Below are 22,201 nucleotides of genomic sequence, written 5' to 3'. Positions count from 1 at the left end.
CCATGCAGGGGTGGGAGAAGGTTTATGCTTCTGTGGATCTTATTTTATTTTAATTTTTTTTGAGATATTTATTTCTATATCCCATAGAAAGTGGGAGTCCTGAATCTCGAGTCAGTGCTGTTCACTTCTTGGTCCACAAACTCCCAGAAAAGAACAGAGAGATGCTGGAAATTTTGGTGAAACATTTAGCAAAGTGAGTGTTATGACCTGCTTTTCTCCCTTGTCAGAATTCCTGTCTTTACCTTTCTTTAACTACAAAGGGCTTCAGTGAAGTGTGGCTGGAGCTGAAGCCCATTTTGATGCTGTCATCCTCAACCCCACGACCCAAACGTGTACAAGCAGACAAGACGTTTGACTCATGCTGTGCGTATTTTGGCGGGAAAGGCAGAAATCTAAGACGTTAATGAAGCCATAGAAGTATTTACTTTAGCAGTCCTGCCAGCAGCTGAGGGTTTGATTGAAGTGAGAAAGGGAACATTATACTTTCCTTTCACAAATTCTGGCAGAGGGAATAGTGGAGATCTGTTAGCAAATTTAAGTTGGTTTCACACTTGCCCTGGTCCAAGGCTAAGTGCATTTTATATATTTAAGTTCAGTAAGAGACTGGTTTTGTTTTTAAGTTGCCAGTGGAAGAATGGCTTTTCAGTTTTCCAGAATTTAGTAAGACTTTATTTGAAGAAACTTTGCACTAAACAGACTACTAAAACATAGATTAGGGAAATGTAATGTTTTCATTTGTAGTCTGCAGTTTCCAACAGTAATGGAAATTTTTCATAACCTATTTCCTGTTTTTTCCTTCAATTCTTTTCAAAAAGTGTTTCAAAGCATGCCAAGAAGAATCTCATGACTGTGGCAAACCTAGGGGTAGTATTTGGACCTACCTTAATGAGGCCACAGGAAGAAACTGTAGCAGCCATCATGGACCTGAAGTTTCAGAATATTGTCGTTGAAATCCTGATAGAAAATCATGAGAAGGTAAGTTCTGCTATATTTTCACATTTCTGAGCAGTATGAAATAATCTGCTAGCCTTAATGGGGTTAAGCATGGAGTTAGGCATGCCATTAAACTAATAGTTTAATTCTAAAGAATATTCTTTATACAATGTATGCTTTTGGTTATTTATCCTTGGTAATCATTCCTGTTCATAGGTGAACTGACATTTCAGAATGCATATTTCCTGCCAGTGGTAGTGCTTCTGTGTGTATAATACAGCAGTAGATTTGCATCATGATATTTGCATTTGCTTTTTTTCTGAGCAAAAGTGATAAAAAACTGCAGAAGAGAAAGCCCAGCTTCAGTTTCTAGCTCTTACATCAAGTACTTTGACCAGGGTCTGAATTCATTGCTTTATGTCTTCATTTTATCTCAGAGTTCCAAGAGTACAAAAGAAGACTTTACTGTACACTAAGTTTAAAAAGCATTATGAGAGAGCCAGGTATTGACACTTCCTTTGTTTTAAGCTGAAGGTGTGTTATTTTTAGCCTATGTATTTGAGGTAGTACTGAAAATAGAAGTTGTTGTTGCTACTGTTACTAAAGTTGCCAGTTATTAAAGTGCCTCACATATGCAATGTACTGTCCAGGATATCACTGCATGTAATCTGTGAGGATCTGAAATTAAAAATAAAAATGGTAAAAAAGTCCTTTACTTGTCTCCTTATTTGGGTACTCCTTTGGGAGTCCCTTGTGCCTAAGTTGACTTCTGTAACTGGATGTTGAAGGTACTTTGTACTGAGAGATGGACAGCATCTCCCTAACTCTTACTGTCATAAAAACCAAAAAGTGCTTTGGAAAAATCCGAAGATGTGCTTTTTGCTCTCTCCTTTCTTAAGCGTTCAGAGCATTGAAATTGTTATTTCCTTTAAAGGTTAACAGTGTTGAAATTGGCTATTTAAGTCAAGTGTTATCTACTCTAAATAATATATGTCTCAGGTTTTTCTGACAATGTAATTACACTCCCCCCTGATTGATACAGGCTGGGCAAAGCTGCTGTTGGCATAGCTGTGTCCACATGGTGGGTTTTGTTGGCTTAGTTGACTTAGGGTGTAATGCTGTCCTCACACGCACACTGAGCAGATATAGTATTGTTCTGCTGGAAAAATACTGGGCTGCACATGTGGCTCAAGTTCTAAGCAATAAATATTCCAAGAGCTCTAAGCCATGGTATTAATTTTGGATCTTAGAAATGAAAGTAAACCTTGCAGTTGAGCTCATGATTTTAAAGCTATTGAGGTGACCACACAAATTAAAGAAAGTTGAGAGAGAGCAAGAAGAGCCAGGGTGTTTTAATAACATGTGGAGGTTGAGTTGTGTTTATTCAAATCACCACAGATTAGCACCATCCTATTCTTGTGCCAGCTCAGTCACATGCCTCTGAAAGCTGGACATCAGTTTTACATTTGAAACGTTAGTGGCCTTTCTTGCTCCTCTGAAAATGCGCAGAAGCGAGGAATGGAAAGTACATCAATATAATACTGCATCATTTTCCATAATTCCTTGGTTTTATGCCTTCTTTAGAACTAGAAGGGTATAATTTTTTAAGGGATTTCTGTCATTTCACTGCCATTTCTAACAGTGAATTTACCATCAGTGGTCTGCCTGCAGCAACCTCTCCCACACTAGAGCTGCTTCCAAAATGGAAGGCAGTCCCAAGTGTGACCTCTGGGTGTTTGTAACAAAGGCAATGGAGAGGTGTGTCGAAGCATTACAAAAATTTTATAGTCAAACTGAGTATGCTGCTTTTACAAGTGACCTTTCTTCATTTAGGGCAGACCAATGACCTACTTCTAAAGGCCATTGCTGGTCTAATGTTCATTTTATGTTGTTATTTTAAATTTCTATGCATTTCAGACTTTCTGAGAGTCTTGTATTAGATATTTTAATTTATTTTATTTAACCCTAGTGAATCCTAGGAAAAGTCACCAGCTGTGGGTTAAAATATTGTAAAATATATTTTTCAGCCACTACTCCAACTCTGGTAATTTTTAGCAGCTTCCGCTGATAGGAGCAAAGTTTGGAATTGTGGGAGAGTGATGGAGTCAAGAAGGAGGTGCACTGAACCCTCACACTGGGTGCATATGTAATTTCCAGCCCTGTACTCTGCAGAGAGGCATTTCTTTTCCCCTGTAGCAAAGAAAATGACCAGCAAACTTTTCAACTGTAGAAGCAGTAGCCATCAGCATTTGTGGTATAAATACAGAAACCTGGTAGGCAAAATGATAAAAAATGGTTAGGATTCCTCAAATATTTTCAAATTCCATCAATGCCCATTATGTCTTTTGTGGATAGCTTTATTGAGCGAGAATCACTGTTCATTTTTAGGAGGAGACATAATTGGGTTATTGGTTTTGAAATCCTGGTGCAGTCCTTTGAAAACCATCACTTTGCTGGGTTCTAGTTAGAGAATTTCTGTGCAATTGATGCGTGGAAACCTGAACACAATGTCTTGCCCTAAGATAAGAGTATCATGCTTTGTGAGTAAACTGGTTTTGCTTGTTTGTTTTTTGTGTTTTTTTAAAGCTTTGTTGATATGTACAGTAATTTCACGATTATAAGCCACACCATTTTGACTAAAATTTTGGTCCGAACCCAAAGTGCGGCTTATAATCAGGTGCGGCTTATATATGGACAAAGAATGAAAAGTTGCTGTTTTAATTTGGAGGACAGGTGTCTGCTGAGAAAGGCAGGAGCTTCTCTTTGAAATGGAGAATGTAAACCCCCTCCCTCCAAATTATGATAATTTTGAAATCAAGGGGCTTTCAGGCAAAAATATGGGAATTAGGAATAACAGTTCTTTTCTAGGGAAATTAAAATAGAAATACAGTACTACAAAGAAACAAACTCCAAACCCTGACAAAGTCAGAGTACAACCTGACACCCTGTCAGGTAGGATGTTGGTAGCAGTCCCATTAAATGGTGGCTGCATCCTCCTGCAGTGACAGATGTGATTCAGTTGGAGCAGTGCTCCTGTAGAAGGTGCAGTTTCCCTCTGGAGGTCCAGTGGTGATGTGGAGAAATCCGGTTTTCCTCTGGAGCCCAGTGGAGAAAAGGGCTCCCTTAGTGTCCCAAAACCTCTGTTTTTATCTTGGTAAGAAATGTTGGGCTCTTCCCCCTGGCTGGAGCAACTTCCAATGGGATGCAGTAATTTTATCAGTCACACAGTGGGACTCAATGGCCATTAGCAGAAAATGACTCGCTGGAGGAAGGATGGGTTGTGAAAAGATAAAGAACAATGCCCTGCCTGGTTTCAATGGATGGCCCATTAGCAGAATATCTGCTGTTGAGATAAGGATCACTGCCCCCACCCTCAACAGATGGTGATAGAATAGGTACCTTTTATCACACTCTGTATTGTAACCCAAGACAGCTGCAGTTTATAATCAGGTGCAGCTTATACATGGACAAAGAACGAAAAGTTGCTGGCACCTGGAAATGCGGCTTATACTCAGTGCGGCTTATAATCGTGAAATTACTGTACATTGATTTCCTGCTGGCTAGAAACCATTCAGCACCACATACACCTTGTTTATGGGCTGCATATGTACATCCAAACCATGTCTATGAACCAATTACCGTGTGTTGAGGAGAGGATGTTTTGCAAAATGCTGAGATTGGAGCAGTGAAACTAGACCATACAGCCTGTTGTGTTGCTTAAATGGCATTAGAATTGCACAGTGATTAAGAGTAGGAAGGGATAGAAGAGCATCAGGGAAGGAATTGTTTAACTTTTGTCAGTTCTAGAGAAGTCTCTGCCAAGCAGAGTATTTCACAGTGCCCACTCAGGGAGTAAGCTGAACAAGCAGATCTCTGCTTTGAAAAAAAAAGACAAAAACTAAACCTAAGCTGAGATACTTTACTCAGGACTCTCAGAATCACCTGCAGTGGAAGCAAGGGCAATCCAGAGGATAATTAGACCTGTAAAATGTCTTGCTTTGCTTCTGTCCTATGGTTATAGGAGAAGGACAGCCAGACAGGGGAAAGCTAGCCAGATTTTATGTGCTGTATCTTTCCCTTCACTAAAGAAGCATCAAGAAATTCATGTTTGTTTCTCATCATTATGTTTATTTTGCTTTGAGGTAACAAGCTCAGGAGCTGACTGCAGCTGTGCTTGTGCAGTGCCTGGAACAATCTTGGCCTTTAGGTAATCTTCTAATGAAAAGTCTTAGTCAACTTGGCCCCCCAAAAAACAGGTTTTGATTTCCCTTCTCTGCCTCCTTCAAATGAGTTTCAAGAGTTTCAATTAATTTTTCTTCCCATGAGCTTAACAGATTGGAAATCTTGGACATTTCAGCTCTTCTGGTCTTTTCTCTAACTTGTGGTGAGGAAGAGGGGTGGTCCCTGCCACAGCAGCATGAAGAGCATGCAAATGTTTATCTTGCTGTTTGTTATAATGTTTTGGCATCTTGTTGGAATGAATGTCACTATTCAAAGGGCTTATTTATTTGCCATTTAGAGATGCCTCAGTGGTAATGTGAGCCATTTTGGTTTCTCAATTCCCTGAACGTTATTTTAAGAAAGTAAAAAAAGGCACCAGGATAAAAAAAGTCTAAGAAATGAAAGAAGATGAGGGAGGAGGTTGGAATAAAAATCTCAGTGGGACAGGAATATTTAAACCAGCGTATGGGGGAGGAAAGAATAGTGAGTACAAATAGCAAGATTATAAAAACAGAAAGAAGATGAAAATTACAGTGAAAGAAAATTAGAAGGAGAAAAGCTAGGGGCTAGACAGAAGTTCCTTTTGGAGACTGGAAGGCCAGAATCTGAGGAAAAGCTTCATAAAAGATACCTTTTTCTCAAGTTCAAACAACCTATGGGCAAAATTATCTCAAAGGCACTCATGCTGAAAATCTCGGTAGTTCCTATATGTAGGGCAGATACCTTTTCTCTATCAATCTTTCCATAAAGGGGAAAGATTTTACATATTTTAGACAAAATGTCTTTGGTTTAGCTTTGATTTGTTCAAAACAGTTTTAAGGGGAATTTTTAAAATGAATTTTTTTTTTTTTATACTTCGGGCACTTTCATAATTTTCTTTTTAAACTAAAAAGGGAAGAGAAGAATTTAATACTACTGAGCTCTTAAGCCAACATCAACCTCATGTAGTAATCCTTGAAAAATCTTGTGTTAAAATGTATTGCAGTGCATAATACATGCAATATTCATGAGACATAGGGAATGGAAGCAGGTGAAGTCAGTTGTTTGTTTTAGAGCATGAAGCAGCACAGTCTCCCCTCGGCAATCCAACAGTTCTGTTGTAGGTAAATGCTTTAGGGTGGAATGCCACGCCACCACAGAAACTTAAGACTATTTTTTGGCTACAGAGCAGATCTTTTGAAGGGACATATCAGAAGTTCTAAAGAGGGCTTGTTTCAGCTTTCCTGTTGCTTTGCCTTTGGCTGCAAAGGAGGACCAAGAAGCAATGCAGTGTAATTATGGTGGTTTGCTGTGGTGCAGCAATTTGAAACCTTCACAAGCTGAATGTTTCTCAAGTCAACAAACATTAGACTTGGAGGGAGGAAGAAATGACATTAAAATATCTCCATTAGTGCAGAGTTTTTAGTAAAAACACGTGAGGGTATTCAGGACGGTAGTCAGCACTTGAAGCATGTAACTAATCAGAAGTGTCATTGAAACTGTTCCTGAACTTAATTCTAATTACATCCCTTAATCATTGGCTGAGTCTCGAGCAGAAAGGGCAACAGACACAACAAAGAAATTCTGGTAGGAGTCAGAGCATCTCTTTTGTTCCACTGTAGTGTAAGCAAACTCTTTAAATTCTTTCTGTGCCCTTTGGATAGCGTAAAACCCTTCCATGTGAGACACACACATGTGGTGGTAAATTGACTGCAAATACTTTTTTTTGTTTGTTTAAAAGACTGCAGTTTTCTAAATGTGGTCTATGCATAGCAAGAAGACTGAATATCAAATCTCTGCTCACGTTTGTGACTGCAGTTGATGATATTAGCAGCAGTCTGGATCAATACCTGGATTGGTGTGCTGCTAGACTTGTCCAAAAGAAACAAAATATGCACTGTGAGAAATCATATTATATTAATAAAGAAAATCAAAACAAAAGCTGTGATCTCATGCAGCTGAGATGCTGTGCTACAAATACATGGCACACAGAAATAGTACATAGATTTCTGACTTCTTGACTTGCCTACCTTGTTTACAGTTAATTTGGGGAAACTTCCCTCCACTTCATACAAATTTCAAAGTGATAAAGATCCCATCGTCTGCTGCCCACAAGCAATGTTCCTAAGTAAGTAAAGAAAAAGTGAAGATAAAGGAGTGGAATTCAGCTGACTAATATTTGCTTCAGTTTTGACGGTCAGGTGCTGTGGTTGCATGTATGGAGGAGGCAAGGGAGAAGTCCTTATGGAGACTGCTAAAATGGGTGCTCTTAAATAAAATATTGTTAATAATAGAGAATATTCTGTAAAATATTGCAAGGGGCATGAAGAGGGGAAAAGTTCTCATGCTTCTCAAAAGTTTAAAAAGTGAATTCTTACGCAGAAACTGTGTGACAATGTTTTTTGCATGTACTCTTTAGAATCTAGTATGCTTTGGCCTTACCAGAAGGGCTATTGTATTTCAAACCATTTAACAGATTTTTGTATTAAAAATATGTGGCAGTCAGGTGATAATACTTTTATTTCCAATAGGTTCAAGTGCATGCTACTTGCACTAATAAAGCATCCATATTTCATTTAGACATACAATAGAACAGTGTGTTCTTTGCCTCCAAAGAACCTATAGTCATAATGCAAGGTAAAAAAAATGTATTTTAACAAAAACAATGAGCAGAAAATACTTGAAAAAGTAATGATGGTATAAATCCTTGTAATGGCAGCAAGGATATCTGTGAAAAAGAAAATGCTGGTGAGGCTGCGTGGTTGACTACAGTTGGAACTGTCATTTGCAATGATCTGGAAGATGTTGTTAATTCATTCTTTGATGAAATAATTTGATGCTTTGCTCAATGACAGTGTGGCAGGGGGTCAATGTTGGGTTTTATACTCATGTTATCTGTTCATAAAATCTGTAGTAAGGTAGATGTATATATAGATGATGTTTTTGTGTGTGTATGCACATGTATATATATATATATGTGTTTTTATATATATTTGTTACAAGTGAAGGGGAGATCAGTTATTACCTGTGCTGTGTTTGGCCATCATAGTTGTTTTTACTGGGTTTTGGCTTAGGTTTCTCGGTGCCATCTTTCATCTTCCTAGGACTTCTCACACTCTTTGTAAGAGAAAATACATGCAAACATTCTCCTTCTGCATTATCTTCCTTTGAGGAGTGTGTCATGTTTTAGAAATCAAGGTAATTAGATTGCTATTCAATCTTTTAATTTTCTGTTCTTTTAAATAGTTCCTGTAACTAAACAAGATGCACATAGCTATTATGTGTAACAGGGAAAGATAACCTTTTTTAGAATACTCTCCTTGGTGTGGGTTAGAGTAGGTGAGCAGAGAAGAGAAGGTGAACCTGCTGTTCCTGCTGGTGCAGTGGAAGAACGTGGAGGTATTCCCAGCCTGGTGTGTGGTTAACTCTCTCATTTCCCTCGATGGCTGAAATGGGTTGGTTGATAGCAGCAAATGGGCTGCCATCAGGAGTGTTCTTCTCATGAATTGTTAAAAGGTGGAGCACTATGTGATACAGTGGAAGCTGCAGGCTTTGTATCAGGAGTGCTACTTTTAGAAAGGCTGACTCAACAAACTCCGAATTCACGAGCGATCAAAGGACACGCATTTGTAACCTTGGTATGGTTTTCTTTTTTTTCTTCCACCTCCTTCACAGCTGTCCTCCAGACTGCAATGTCGTGTTTTGCAGGCTTTTTAGTTTCTTCATTACATCTCAAAACTTGAACTACAAAGCTCAAGGCAATCAGGGCAAATGAGTGGTTATTAGAGTCTACTGATACATCAGGATCTGTCAGAAACTTCCCTGGGTTCTTTTGTCAGTCTTGTAGTTTGCAAGTTGCCCAGATCTGTAGTTCTTGTACAAGAAAAGCAGATAGCAGATACTCCAGTCAGAAGGAGACTGAGACTCACAGTGTCCACAAATCCCTATGAGCAATGTTTCATTTAGTTAGGGGTGGTCCGGCTGCCAGGCAGATGATGTCTTTGCAATGAAGAAAAGACTGTCTTGGATGGATTCAATTTTAATTTATTTATTTAGAGAGCTTTGTGGTTTGGCTCACAGCCAAGGATGTTTCCTGTTTCTCATTTTGACTTATACCTGGTTACTTTCCAGGCTGCATCCACTGTTGCGCTGTAATTCAGCAGTGTGTGCCAGGCAGCATCGAGAGCATTATTGATGCTTTCTGGTTGGTGGCCCTCTAGAGACTGAGCCACAGGTAGTTTTCAGCTCTGGATCTGATTCTACCCCCTACCCTCCCAATATAATGGTTGTGAATAATGTGTAAAGGTATTTTGTGGTTTGTAGTGGAATTCAAGCCTCAGAATCCAAAGCCTCAGAAAATCTGCAATCTTGTGCAATCTCATGGAAAGCAGTGCACATCAAATCATATTGTACAGTATATAAATGTTGAAGTGCAAAAGTCAGGATAACTAATTTGAGGCAGGCACACCTGTGTTGGAGTGGACACAATGTAACCTTGGGAGTTATTTAAGAATTCTGATGAAGTTGATAATTTTTCTTGGAGAATTTTGTAAATGTTTAAAAATATTGAATATGAATTTTAGAAGTAATCAACTTTAATCACATTTTACACGCTGAACACAAATTCTGTTTAGATATCAAGAATTCCTGGTGCATGTTGTTTCTGTTAATTGAATCGTGTTTGTGAACATGAAAAAGAAATAGATCATTTTGACTAAAACCAGGAATGAAACATGTTCATGTAACATTGTCCACAGTAAAGTAAAAATGTGAGCTAGTAAAAAACTACAATAACAAAGGACCTTTTAAAAAATATTTCAGTATTCTGGAAGTCTTATAAAATTGTTAGAATTGGTTCAGAAATCAGTTTTGAAATAAAAGTTTTGTCCTAGCTCTCTAGAAGTTGATTTTTTGTAACTTCTATTATGATTAAACTTTTAATAACTCCAATTAGCTTCTGTAATCCCTTCAAATAGGGAATAAAAACCCTAGAACTTTTCATGCTATTGAATGTGGTTTTTACTGTTAAAAAATGGATTACAATTAGTGGTTAGTGGTTATAATTAGTGGCTGAACTACTGTAGTAGTGTTTTAGAATGCTTATTTTCACCTTGCAATTTCTGAAATGCTTTTATCTACACTAAAATTGTAATTTGACATAAAAGACATCATTGCTTTGGTTTCAGAAAATGGCAAAAAGTAGGGTATGACCACTGTCTTCATTATACTAAGAGGGGAAAAAAAAAAGAAAATTTATCTGAGTAAAAGCACACTAAACCACAAAGACAGTTGGCCTTTTTTAGTGTTTTTGTCTCTAATATAAATATATGATTTTTGGTTCTGTGCAGATTGCTGGGTTTAACCTGAATTGGGCTTGCATTACATTGAAAAGAAGCTCAGCCTAGGAAAGACCATGGTGATAAGCTCCTCTTGCGCTATCCCATTAACTGCTAATGTATAAAATTTTCTTTGATCAGCATACATTATAGCCAGTTGTCATGGAAATGCAAGGGTACCACAGGGATAAAATGTGTAAAGGGAGAGCAAGTACATGTGCCATAGCTGGATGGTATTTTATATTATTCAATGAACATTTAGTGGAAGTGTCTGTGTTTGTGTCTTTTACTTAACAATGGCAAATCAAGTTGGTATTGAAGGGAAATTGCCCAAATAGAAACTTATGTTGTTCTTGTCTGGAGAAATACTCTCCTCTACAACATGTGAATATAGTAGTGAATTTGGAATGACCTTGCATGTTTTAGCTTCCTTTGCATTACACAGTGACTTCTGGTGCTCTAGTTTGTGTTTGTGTATTCCAAGGAGATAGATGCATGTTCTGGGTGTTTGGTGTTATGAGAGTGAGAGGGGTTTTGTCTTGCAACAAAATCATGGCACAGCTTTAAGCTGATTTTTTATAAGTTTATCCTCATTAGCTCTATTACTAAGCCTCCAGTTTTTTCTCCCCTCTTTTTCATCCCTCTTTGTTCTTGCTATTTGCTTCCCACTGATTTTTAGAGGAAATTTTAATTACCCCAGTGAAACAAAGCAGACAGAGATGACCTGATGTCTGGGTCTTTTCCTAAAGTGATTCCTGGCAAACATACTGAAATTCATTAATTAGTTCTGCTTGAGACCAGAACAAACAGATCAGTATTCTCTTGTAGCAGCAGAATCTAATCTACATTTCCATGTACAGCTATACATCTAGTCATAAACTTGTGGAATAAGTCAAGTTAAATCCTCCCAGCTGTGGGTTTTTTGAATATCTAAAACTGTCTCTTGTAAGAGCTCAGGATCTAGAGTCCAACACTGTTGTTGCAGATTAAGGGGAATCTGGCAGAATTCCTTGGGCTGCTGCCACGTGGATCTGCTGGTAGAATACAGTACGATAATATGTTGAATTTGGCTCATTACTCTCAAGAAATGCTGCCATAGACTTTGTGGGACACAGATTTAGGAATTGGAATGGTTATATGTTGGGATGATCTTGGGCTCACTGCTCTAGACAGAGCTGTTATTAGTGCTGTATGCCCAAGATGGTTTGTGGTTTGTTTAGCCTTGTAAAGCATCCATTTTATACTCCTACATAGAGAGAAATAGGTCAGACTTAGCAGAGTTTTAAATTGCTTCACCAGAGTTTCATCTTTTCTGTTCTAACTGTTTCACTGCAGGTTTGGAGATTCATCCTCTGGTTCATTCAGTGTGCACTTTGAAATTCTGCTTTTATATAAGATATAAGACCTAAAGACCTATTTACAATAGTGGACTAACGGGGACTAACAGAGGGATTTGTTCTGGTTAAAAATTTTGTGTGCCACAATGTAAATTGTTACACTTAGCTTCAGATTTTACACTCAGATCGGTCAATAGAAGGATGCCAATGCTTTTGGGAACTAAATTGTAGAGATCTGATAGTCTATAAATCTCATGCATTTTGACCACAGTCTCAAAAACTGTGTTAACACTGGATGTGACTGTGAAATCTTTAAACTTTGAGGTTGGCTTAGTATATTTTTATCGCTTCTAGAATGATGTAATTCACTGAGTGTACTTTGCTCTTCTCTTTATTACAGGAATTATTCTGTGGTTGACTTTTGCAGGCCAGATGAGTGATAGTGGCAGATCTGACCTTAAGGGAGCATGGTTTTTTGAGTAGCAAAGCAGTCATCTCTTAAACAGCACATTCAAATCTGTTCTTCCTTGGAGGAGTTTCCCTCCAGTTGAATATGTGTGGTTGCCTTGCCATGCATCTGATAGCAGTTGCTTGTTGTACAGGACAGTACTCCTATTAGCTATTAGCCATGAAATATTTATACTTCAGTGATGTTTAAATAGTTAATAAGGTTAGAAAAAAATCTGAATAAAACCAAAACCAACTTTTCCCCCCACAACTTAAATAAAGGAGGTCTCCATCCCCTCATTCTTAGGCAGATCTAACAGTGCTTCTGTCGGTGCGGTAGACAAACATCCAAGCCGTGATGAAACACATTTGTCTATTTAAGTGAAAATAAAGCAAGAAAGATCAGCTGAATGCCGTATGTGCACTTCTGAAGGTGGCGGCTGATGTCCTGCTTGCTTTTCAGATGCTCTCCTTTGCAAAACTGTAGTGTGACCTGAGGCTTTGGTCTGGAACAGAAAGAGATTGCTGCTGCTGAAAAATGTCTAGTTAGGGCTGGGCTGGATTTTATTTTCTTACTAAAAAGACCAAAAAAGATACCAAAGTAGGGATGAACACAACGAGGAACTGCTTGAAAGAGCAAAAAGTCTTTTTGGCTTTTTTTGCCTTTGTGACTCTTAGTTTCTCATGCTAATAGTTTTGGAAGAGAATATTGCAATATGTGTGAGAGACAAGTAAAAAACACTGAAGAATTTCACTGCAACCTGTGCAAGTCACCTAGAAGCATTCAAGAAAGCTCATCTCCTATGAAGTACTCCTGGGAAATACTTGTTCTTCTCACCATCACTAATTTCAGCAGAGCTCTGTGGATAAGGCTGTAGAAATAAACACAGCTGTGGAATGTGGCATAGTAAACAACATGCTGAAACCTCTTGGCAGAGAGTTGTTTTCCAGAGAGCCCAAATGCAGTCCATGGCAAAGATGGCATTTCAAGTTTTGGTACCTTTGAATTTTTCAGAAGCAAATATTTATCCCTAAACCTGCTCAATCTAGCCTTGTATTTACACATAAGGGGGCAGTGTGGTACTGTTAGCCAAGTGCCATGGAGGTGCACATTAGATTTCACTCTTATATATTGCATCATGTTTTAAGAAATGGCTTTAGGACTCCGAGCACAACTAGAGCTTTGTCACTGCCTGAGAGTGCTGCTGTGTCTGTACTGGGGAGAACCAGGTTGGACAGCTTCCTCTCTTCTTTGTAAACATTTTGTTTTTAGAGAGTTGCTATTTTGGCGCTCTCTCGTAGTCTCTTGTTCGTAGGCATGTGAAGGAGGGGGAGACAGTTTTCCTAATGCTGGGTTGGGGAATTTCAAATTACAGCATTTTTACCTCCCCCATGGCAACATTCACTTACTAGGAAGGAAGGTAATGTTTCCGCTGGAGCTTTCCTGTGCATGCCATACATGGGCTTCTGGTCCAGTGCTGCCCAGTTTTGGGAATATGATCATTTCTCCACTGTTTTTGTGGTATATTCATTAATTCAATGATGATTAAATAATTTTCCTCTCTTGATTGTTTTGTATCAGCACAGTCTTTTACCTGCCAGTATGAAAGTGATGATTAAGTGGCTGTAAGTCAATGCATACATGGGATCTTGGGTCACCGTCTTCCTACTCATTAATATTCAGGGTAGCAGACCAGGATATGACGGCATTTAGAGTTCCTAGTACTTTTAACATGATGTTTGGAGTGCCTTAGTACAGGATGCTTATGGCATTGTTTTTCACCTGTCTGGCTTTTAGTGTCATACTGCACCTGACACGCGTTGTTATTATCCAAAAATATGATGTCTGTGTTGTCCCTTTGTAGTTTCTGCATGAATTTCTTCTTCATAAGAAGCTTCCCCCTTCAAATATTGATTACAGCTCTCCTCTTTGCCACATATCCTTAGAGTAAATATTATAAAGTTGCAGAGTACACGAACACTGTTTCATTATGTCTTGTTATATTGCTGTGAGGTGCTGTACAGACACAGGAGTTTTCTTACACAGCTCGTGTTTGTGTTTTTCTTTTATCTGCTGCTTTGTCTTTGCTGAAATACATATGAAGCCAATTTGTTCGTGCCATGATCACTTGTAGAAGGCTGCTGGTGAATTGCATGCCAGCACACTGATAATTTCTAATAGTAAATCAGGACTGCTAGACTGTCCCCTTTGTGTAACAGCTGAAGTAAAAGTGCTATCAGGTACAGAGAATCTGTGTTGTTGGTTAATTCAGAGAAAAATGGCACGGTGTTCTGTGTGGAGTGGTGCTGATGGTCATGACTCAAAAAATAAAATGATGACAGGACATGCAATCCTTTTTATATGCATCTTTGTGAATGTCAGTATTTAATATAAAATTGTCTCAATAGTGCAATAGTTAACAGAATAAATTCTCACGTGGTTTGTTACTATGGTACTTCTCTCTAAAAACCCCTGCCCACAAAATTTTCCCCTTGTTCTCTTCAAGAGTGTAGTGTTTCTTTAATTAAAATGGCCACTATAATGATATCACAAGCTTTGAAAGTTAAAGTGGGTGTTCTGGAAAAATTACAGGTTCTAGCTAAAGCTATAAAGTGTTTTGGTTACTGGTTCCTATGTTAGTACTGTTCATTTTCTCCTTCCCCTCCATCCTAGCTGGTGAGTGTGGCTGCAAATGCTTTGTGTTTGAATTAATTGATTGGCAGCTTGGTTAATGTGTAGACAGTGCTCTTGGTAATTTCAATATTATATTTATCTATCTATCTATTTATTTATTTATTTAAAAAGCACTCATTAAAAACCCACAGCATACTCCCAAACTTGAAGGAATGGATTTTTTGGCTCCTGTCTGCTTTGAATGAAATCCAAAACAAATGTTGTTTGATAATGGTTTACAGTTGCATTGCACAGGTTGCTCTTCATGATAAATAATTAACACCCTTTGTGTTCTTGATTGCAGATTTTCAAAACCCTGCCTGATGCTACTTTCCCTGAGCCAATCTCTATGTCAGTATCTCCTCCAAATGCCCCACCAAGGCAGTCAAGAAGACAAGGACAGCGTACTAAGAGGCCTCTGGCTGTTTACAATCTCTGCCTAGAGTTGGATGATGGTAAGATGTTAGTAATAATTTCAGTCCTTGCATCAGATGGGCTGTATATCCTATGTCCAGGAGGTGTTTTCATTTCATGTTTCATTTGTACACATGTGTGGATACACATGCACGTTGCTATAATTGCTTTGGAACATGCAAAGAAGCAAGGAGAGCTGCAGAGAGAGGACAGCAGGGAGTACTGTCCTGTGACTTATGTTTAAAAGTAGGACGGGCTGTCTTAAATGTGCTCTTCTCCTCTAAAAGAGAAGCAACTCCTGTTTCTTTGGGGAAATCTCTTTGACCTCTACTGAAGATTACACAGCCATAAGATAAATGGAGAGAGAACTAAAATTAAAGCAAATCTTTTATGAGAAGAGCTAATGCACTTTACAGTTACATTCATCTGGATTAAAGGCTCAGGTCACCACTGCACTGGAGAATACCACTGCTTCACTTGAATCTTTAATACCTTGCTGTAACTAGCAGTAAATACTTGACAACTTGCCTTACCACTGAAAAGCAATTTTAAAAAAAAGAAAAGTCTTTCTTGGAGTCTGCAGTAGCAGCATACAGTGAGGCAAAGGGTATATAACATCTTCTATATTCTGACTGTTGGCCAGAACCATGATAATTTTCCTGAAATTTCATTGCTTGGGGGTACGTGCAGTACTGAGGAGGCAGGTCAGGGCTCATTTTGTGTTACACTTTTTCTCCACCCTATTCCTTTTCTGCCTTCTAATGTTTTTAACCAATCATCTTTTCAAATGAAGATCATGGGATCAGGGCACAAAGTCCAGTTACAGCAAGTGAAAATAAACAGGAAGATTTTGAACTCCTGCAGTAGTAAGAGATTCACTGGTGAACTGTCAATAAATTGGTGGCTAACAGTGGTTGAGATCATAAGGCAAGAACACAAATACCTATGACAGCTGTTAACTGCAGGTTTTAGAAATAAACTCAGGACTGTTTATAGTTTCAAAGCCAGTTTTGCAAAGAGTCAGCAAGAAACTCAGCATTCCTGCCATCGGATTTGATTCACTAGAGAGATACATAATCTGCGTCTTTCTCTCCTTGCATCAAGCGTGAAACTAAATGCCTTGACTAGAAGAAGTTTAAGGTGTATCTGCTTAAAGAGCTTAAGCTGTGTTAATTTGAATAATATGCTCCCAAAAGCTAAGAAAGCTCTTGAGCTACCTCTGCAATAATAAATTTATCCTCATTTGAAAAACAAAACTGAAGCCACTCACAGAGCTGTTTACATCTAATTTGGAATGTGAATCCTAGCAGGACGCAAGAAATACCACAATTTCTCCAAATCCATGGAGCAAGGTATGCACTGAGGAGTTGACTTTGACTCAAACACTGCAGACAGAAAGCACTTGGTGGGCTGTTTTTATTCTAAGAGCCAAAAATATAGTATTACTGTTGAAAACTGTTATAAAGATTCTGTTTTGCCTAAATGAAGTCCATATTCTTGTCTAATTTGGACATCTTGGTAAAAGGATGTAATAGTTATAATTCATGCAGAACTTTGGTGCTTGTCTTGGACTTGCAGTGGACTGAGCTGCAGAATAGCCTAATACATCAGGGTATGTATTAAAACCATAATGAAGGCTGAACCTCTGCAGGTGAAATTTCGGTGGGATCTGGGAATAACATTTCCCCTTGTCACTGTGTGGTCTGTAAAGCTACCAAAGGTAGCAGGATCCTCAGGCTGTTGGTAGCTGCTGGCCACATGCTCGTGGCTCTTGTCCTTGCTCAGCCAGCCAGCTGTGTCAGGACAGTGGTCAGCAGTTGGGACGATGGCTCCCGGGCACGTGTGCCGTGCACATGCAGCGCTGCAGCGCCTCGAGCCCGGCTGCGTCACTGCACGCCCTGAGCCACTGCCCCAGTGTGGATCAGCTCTGTGGATCAGCCAGCCTCATGAATTATCTAGTTCCTGAGTAGGGCTCTGTGCCTCCAAATACACTCCATGGCCTCCAGTTGATTTCTTCTTTGGAGAGGGGGTGAAAGAATAGAAGCAAGCCTGGGCTTCATTCCATATTTACCTAGTTTCTTGGCTAACAAATGCATGTTTTATAACTGCTCTTTGGAAGATTTTATCCTGTGTGTGTTTTTAACAGGAAATTAAACATTAAACCCCTTCCCTCCCCCCCGCCCCCCCTTATTCACAATGGCATGAGTTAAGCACCAGGCACAAGCCAGTGTTTTGTATTTCCTGGATATGGCAAAATTATCATAATCTTGTTTTAAACAAGCAGCTGATACATATTTATATGTAAATATTTTTGTAGACAAATATATCTCAAAAGTTATTGTAATTGTATATAAATATTCTCTATGCCTTGAAACTAGAACTATGTTGGAGACAAAATCTCTCTGTGCTGGAAAACTTCTTGAGTGTGTTTCTTTTAGGATTGTTATGCAAACCAGGAAATTGTTAGAAAAGCGGAAACAAGTCTTTAGCTATCAGCTGCTCCAGGGAGTTAACAGGCTTCAGAATCCACTGCATGAATTGGAAATGCAGGGTTCAGGCCAGGTTTCTTTTTAAAAGCACGTTTGCAGTCGAGAAGCTTCTTGACTGCATACAAAATGTATGCAGCAGCCACCCAGAAAGGGCTGTAAGATATATAAATATTGATAGATATAATAACTGAAGAACACACACTGTGTTTGATAAAAATCTTTATTTTGCCTTCTAGTAATTAGCTGTACTGAATTCTGATAGTGCATAGATTTTCCTTCCTTGTACATGGCAATTAGATGATTAAACCTATTTGCAAATAATTCAAGCATTATATTTACTACCATGAGGATCTTTGTTTCCTGAAAGACCAACTTAAATCACAGATGACGCTGTCTATTTTTCTTTCAATTTCTTTTTTCTTTGCTCTGTGGTAAGCCAGTTACTAAATTTTCACTTTGAAGTTTTTTTACATCCTACTGTCTCAAGTAGAACTGGACCTAATGGGGAACTCTGAGCTACTTTCATGTGTGGCCTAGACTCAAAGTTCTTGTTTCAACAAAATGCAGATTTGACTGAGATTTACAATAGGACCATTTCCAGAGTTTCTAGCCTTGTAAATGAGGATTTGGGATTTTTTTTTTTTTTGGGGGGGGGGGTGGGGGGGAGTGTTGGTTTTTTTTGTTTGGTTTTTTTTTACCTGTGGAAATTACTTTCTTCTTTCCCCCTCATTGTCTGAATGAATTTTAGAGTGAATAGCACAGCACTCCTGTGACTTACACTCTCAGCTATGTACAAATGATTTTTCATTGTCTCTCTATGCAGAGAGAAGGACTGTTGGCTAGAACTGGGAGTTGTTTATCCTGCTCTAAACATGTCATTGGGTCTTTATTTTCCTTTTGGGTAGTCAGTATATATCAGAGCAGATCTCCACTTATGTTTCTCCTAGAGGGCAATGCAGATCTAAAATTTTGTTCCCTTAAAATGTTATTTAGATTTTTATGTACCTTTCGTGTCTTTTGTAGCAAATGCAACAAGTTTGGGATTTCTTTTGTTTGTTTAATTATTTTCTATATTTTTTTCCAGTGCCAGAGACTTAGAGATTATGAAACAATTTTGCAGGGCTGTTAGAGCAATTTGGGAAGAAAAGTCCTGTATAAGGTAGGCAGTGTAATGCAGTCCATCCAGGATGAGCAGAGAATCAGCACGAGTTGCATAAGTCACACCTGGAGTCAAGAAATGGGTCATGTGTAGCACTTTGTCCAACTACAGAACAACTTATTTTCTAAATAAACCAGAATATACATCTTTAAGCCACAGGGCCTACTGATGCCTTATTCTACTTGAATACCCTCTAGGAGCCAAAATTTCTCCTTGGCACATACATGGACATAGCACATTAGTGTCAAAGGTGGGGTGCATTTTTTTTTTTAGGGCATTTGTGTCCTATCCCCCCACTCTGGAATCATGTGGGCTGTTTGTGATAGCTTGCTGCTGCTGCTGTAAACTAAATACTGTATTTATAGTGATTTAGAAAACAGATTTTTCTGCAGAAGTCAAAAAGAAATAAAAATTATAACTGATACTTAACCCTTCAAACCTTTGTGCTAACTTATATTTCCCTTTGAAGTATTTAGGGAAGCACAGTTATGAATGGTATGTGTTGAATAGGAGCAGCTGGTCTTGATTTTTTTGTGGGGATTGGAGTGAGACAATGTCTTCATTTGGGTGATAAATTAATTTGCTTGAGTTGCTGTGGCATTCAATTTAATTACTTTATCAGAGCAAAATGTGATATGTGTAATGGCTACATAGCAATATTCCCTCTCCCTACTCCCCCCCATCCCTTCCTGCCCCAAACATGAGTGAAAAATCATAAACTTCGCTTAGAATTATTGAACAGAAAACCTGGATGTTAGAAGAAGCCTTGGACTTTTATAAGGAGACTGGTCTTCAGGGCTGAAACAGCACAGAACTACAAGGTTGCAGGTGTGAAACCTGGCCTTGAACTCTTTCTATTTCTGAATCTGCTGCTTGGAAGTGTTTCTGTAACCTGGCACATAGTAGGGGAAATGGAAAGAAAAGCAGCTACATAGGCATATCAAAAAGCCATAAGGCCCTGCAACACTTGCTTACAAAGCTATTGTTAACAGCTGAGCAGAACACAGCTATGCTGTCACAAAATAAATGCACCAGTGTTAGTCATGAGGGAAAGATCAGGATAACTGCTGTTTGCCATGTGGAATTTCAGACACTTTGTATTTCATCTTGCTGCAAGAGTAGTTGCTGCAATTCTGTGTGATTCATCACAGCTTTTCCCACCTGATGGCTCCAAGTAAGATGTGTGCTATACAAAGTTAAGTCTTTTTGAGCTACTGCCAGTGAAGGTAAAGCTTTTTCTTAGGTAGTTGTGGGTCCTGCTTTCTTATTAGAGAGTTGACTTCTGCTTGGAAAGCTTTGGATCCATAGGAGGTAGTTTTGTTTGGTTTTTTTGGTTTTTTTTGGTTTTTTTTTTTGGAGATACAGGATCACTTTGTTCCATACTTTGCATGCACAATATACATTGTCTGGCTATTTCACCCTATGAGTAATCTTTTTGCTACAGTCTACTTGCTGTGCTGTTACCAAAAATCACATTTGTGTCATGATGTAGTAAACATCTCCTAACTTTTACTTCTTGTTGAATGAGGTGTATCAGATCTTCATGGTTGATGTGAGAATTGCCTTGGTTTCATTGCCAGTGCTTGTCTGCTTTCAGTGTGTGAAATCTAGAGGCTGTAGAAATGTTCAAGTAAACACATCCACGTGTTCACACACATGCATACAACAGGAGTCGGGGGCAGAGGAAGGGAACTTGAATAGACTTAAAATTAGAATTTGAATTGAGAGAAGGAATGACGGGTTCAGGAGAGTGGGTCAGTCTTTCCTTGAGGCCAGACATTATTAAAAATCTCTGATCTCCTATAATAATCCTTCATCTCTTTAATTCTCTACCTTCTGCACACAGGCTTGCAGGGGCAGATAATGCTGTAAGAAGGCCAATTTGGCATGCTAAAAACCATTAATCCCAGGCATGGAAGTCACTGACATATCCTTGCTACATGCCAGCTGTGCCCTGACCATCCTCTATTGGTAAAAGTAAATTCTCTCACCTGGCACACAAGAGTGCAAGCAGAACAAAACTTGTAGCTGTTCAGCTCTTCAGTCACCTTCCCATGGATGAGAACTTGCATTTCACTGGATTAGGGGTTTCTTCACATGCTCTTGCTTCTCTTCACTGGTGACAAGGATAACAGAGATCTTGTAGGGGAGGGCTGGTGAACTTTTTATATGGCTGATGTGCAAGTTAGAAAATATTCCTCCTTTTGTTGTGCTCCCTCTGCATCAGTGTTTTTCATTTGGTCAGGAAAAAATTGATTCTTGTTTACCTGTTAGCTTCTGGAAGTCTTTGTCCTATTTGCTCTTTTTCTCTCTAATTTTCTGTTTTCCTCTTTTTGAAAGTTGCACTTAGTGCAAGGTGAATTACATTACTGTCACTTCTTTTCTTCCCAGCTGTTCTTGCGACTTGCTGAACCAACAGGGAGATTGAAGATGTTCTTAGGGGAGATCAACAAATCTGTCACCTGGATGTTCAATAGAAACAACTGACAAAACTTCCCCTAGGGGCTTCTTACCTTGTTTTCAGTAGTTTTTATAACAAGCCATAGGTATCCAACTTGATCCATTTCTCTACGGAAGTCACTGTAATGGATGGCAAAAAGAGAGAGGTGAACAAAATGAGGAAGGAGGCACAGCCACGTGTCAGCAGTTTAGTGAAAATATTTCAGAGTGGCTTTCTTGTGAGAGACCCATCACATACACAATGTGGTAGCAGTCCTTGTCATTGGCCAGGTGGTGGAATTGGTGAGAAACTTCTTTTAAGAAGTCATAGGAAGTGACTGCAAGGGAAGCAAGCTTAATGGCAAGAGAAAAGGAGACAACAGCATGATGTTGTCTCTCTTTGACAGCTCGGGGAAAGAGCTTTTGAACACCTTACCTTTTGGGGGTGGAAGCACCCTTACAGACACAACTTCCAGCATATTGGTGCCTGAATTGCCAGAAAAACAGAAAAGGAAATATGGAAGAATATTTTTATGGACTTGGAGTTTTTGATGGTGTTTAAGAAGTGCTTCTGACTTACGAAAATTTTAGGCCTGGTGATTGTACCCCTTCTTGTTCTGCTTTGGTTTTTCACAGTTCTCATTCTCATGGATTAGACTAGAGCTGTTTCCCTGTATACAATACAAGGCTGGACCATAGATTAATGTTGCTTGAAGTGGTAGAAACCCAAACTCAGTGCTACCAAAAAAACTATGAAAGCAGTGGGACAGTCT

At 38.9% G+C, this 22,201-nt stretch overlaps 1 protein-coding gene across 2 annotated transcripts in view; it reads left to right on the top strand.

The window, feature by feature from the left end:
- Positions 1-22,201, top strand: part of ARHGAP10 (Rho GTPase activating protein 10) — a 136,152-nt gene that overhangs the window by 86,544 nt on the left and 27,407 nt on the right. For both annotated transcript variants that reach the window (XR_004417981.1, XM_033060516.2), the window contains exons 17-19: positions 88-193; positions 816-975; positions 15,232-15,382. Coding sequence is in view for 1 of the 2 variants with exons in the window: in XM_033060516.2 (XP_032916407.1) it covers positions 88-193; positions 816-975; positions 15,232-15,382 (417 nt within the window). In the remaining variant the exon portion in view is untranslated. The remainder of the gene's footprint in view (positions 1-87; positions 194-815; positions 976-15,231; positions 15,383-22,201) is intronic.

This window comes from Catharus ustulatus, chromosome 5 (genome assembly GCF_009819885.2).
Source record: "Catharus ustulatus isolate bCatUst1 chromosome 5, bCatUst1.pri.v2, whole genome shotgun sequence".
Classification (NCBI taxonomy): Eukaryota; Metazoa; Chordata; class Aves; order Passeriformes; family Turdidae; genus Catharus; species Catharus ustulatus.
This window is presented reverse-complemented; position numbering and strand designations above follow the sequence as displayed.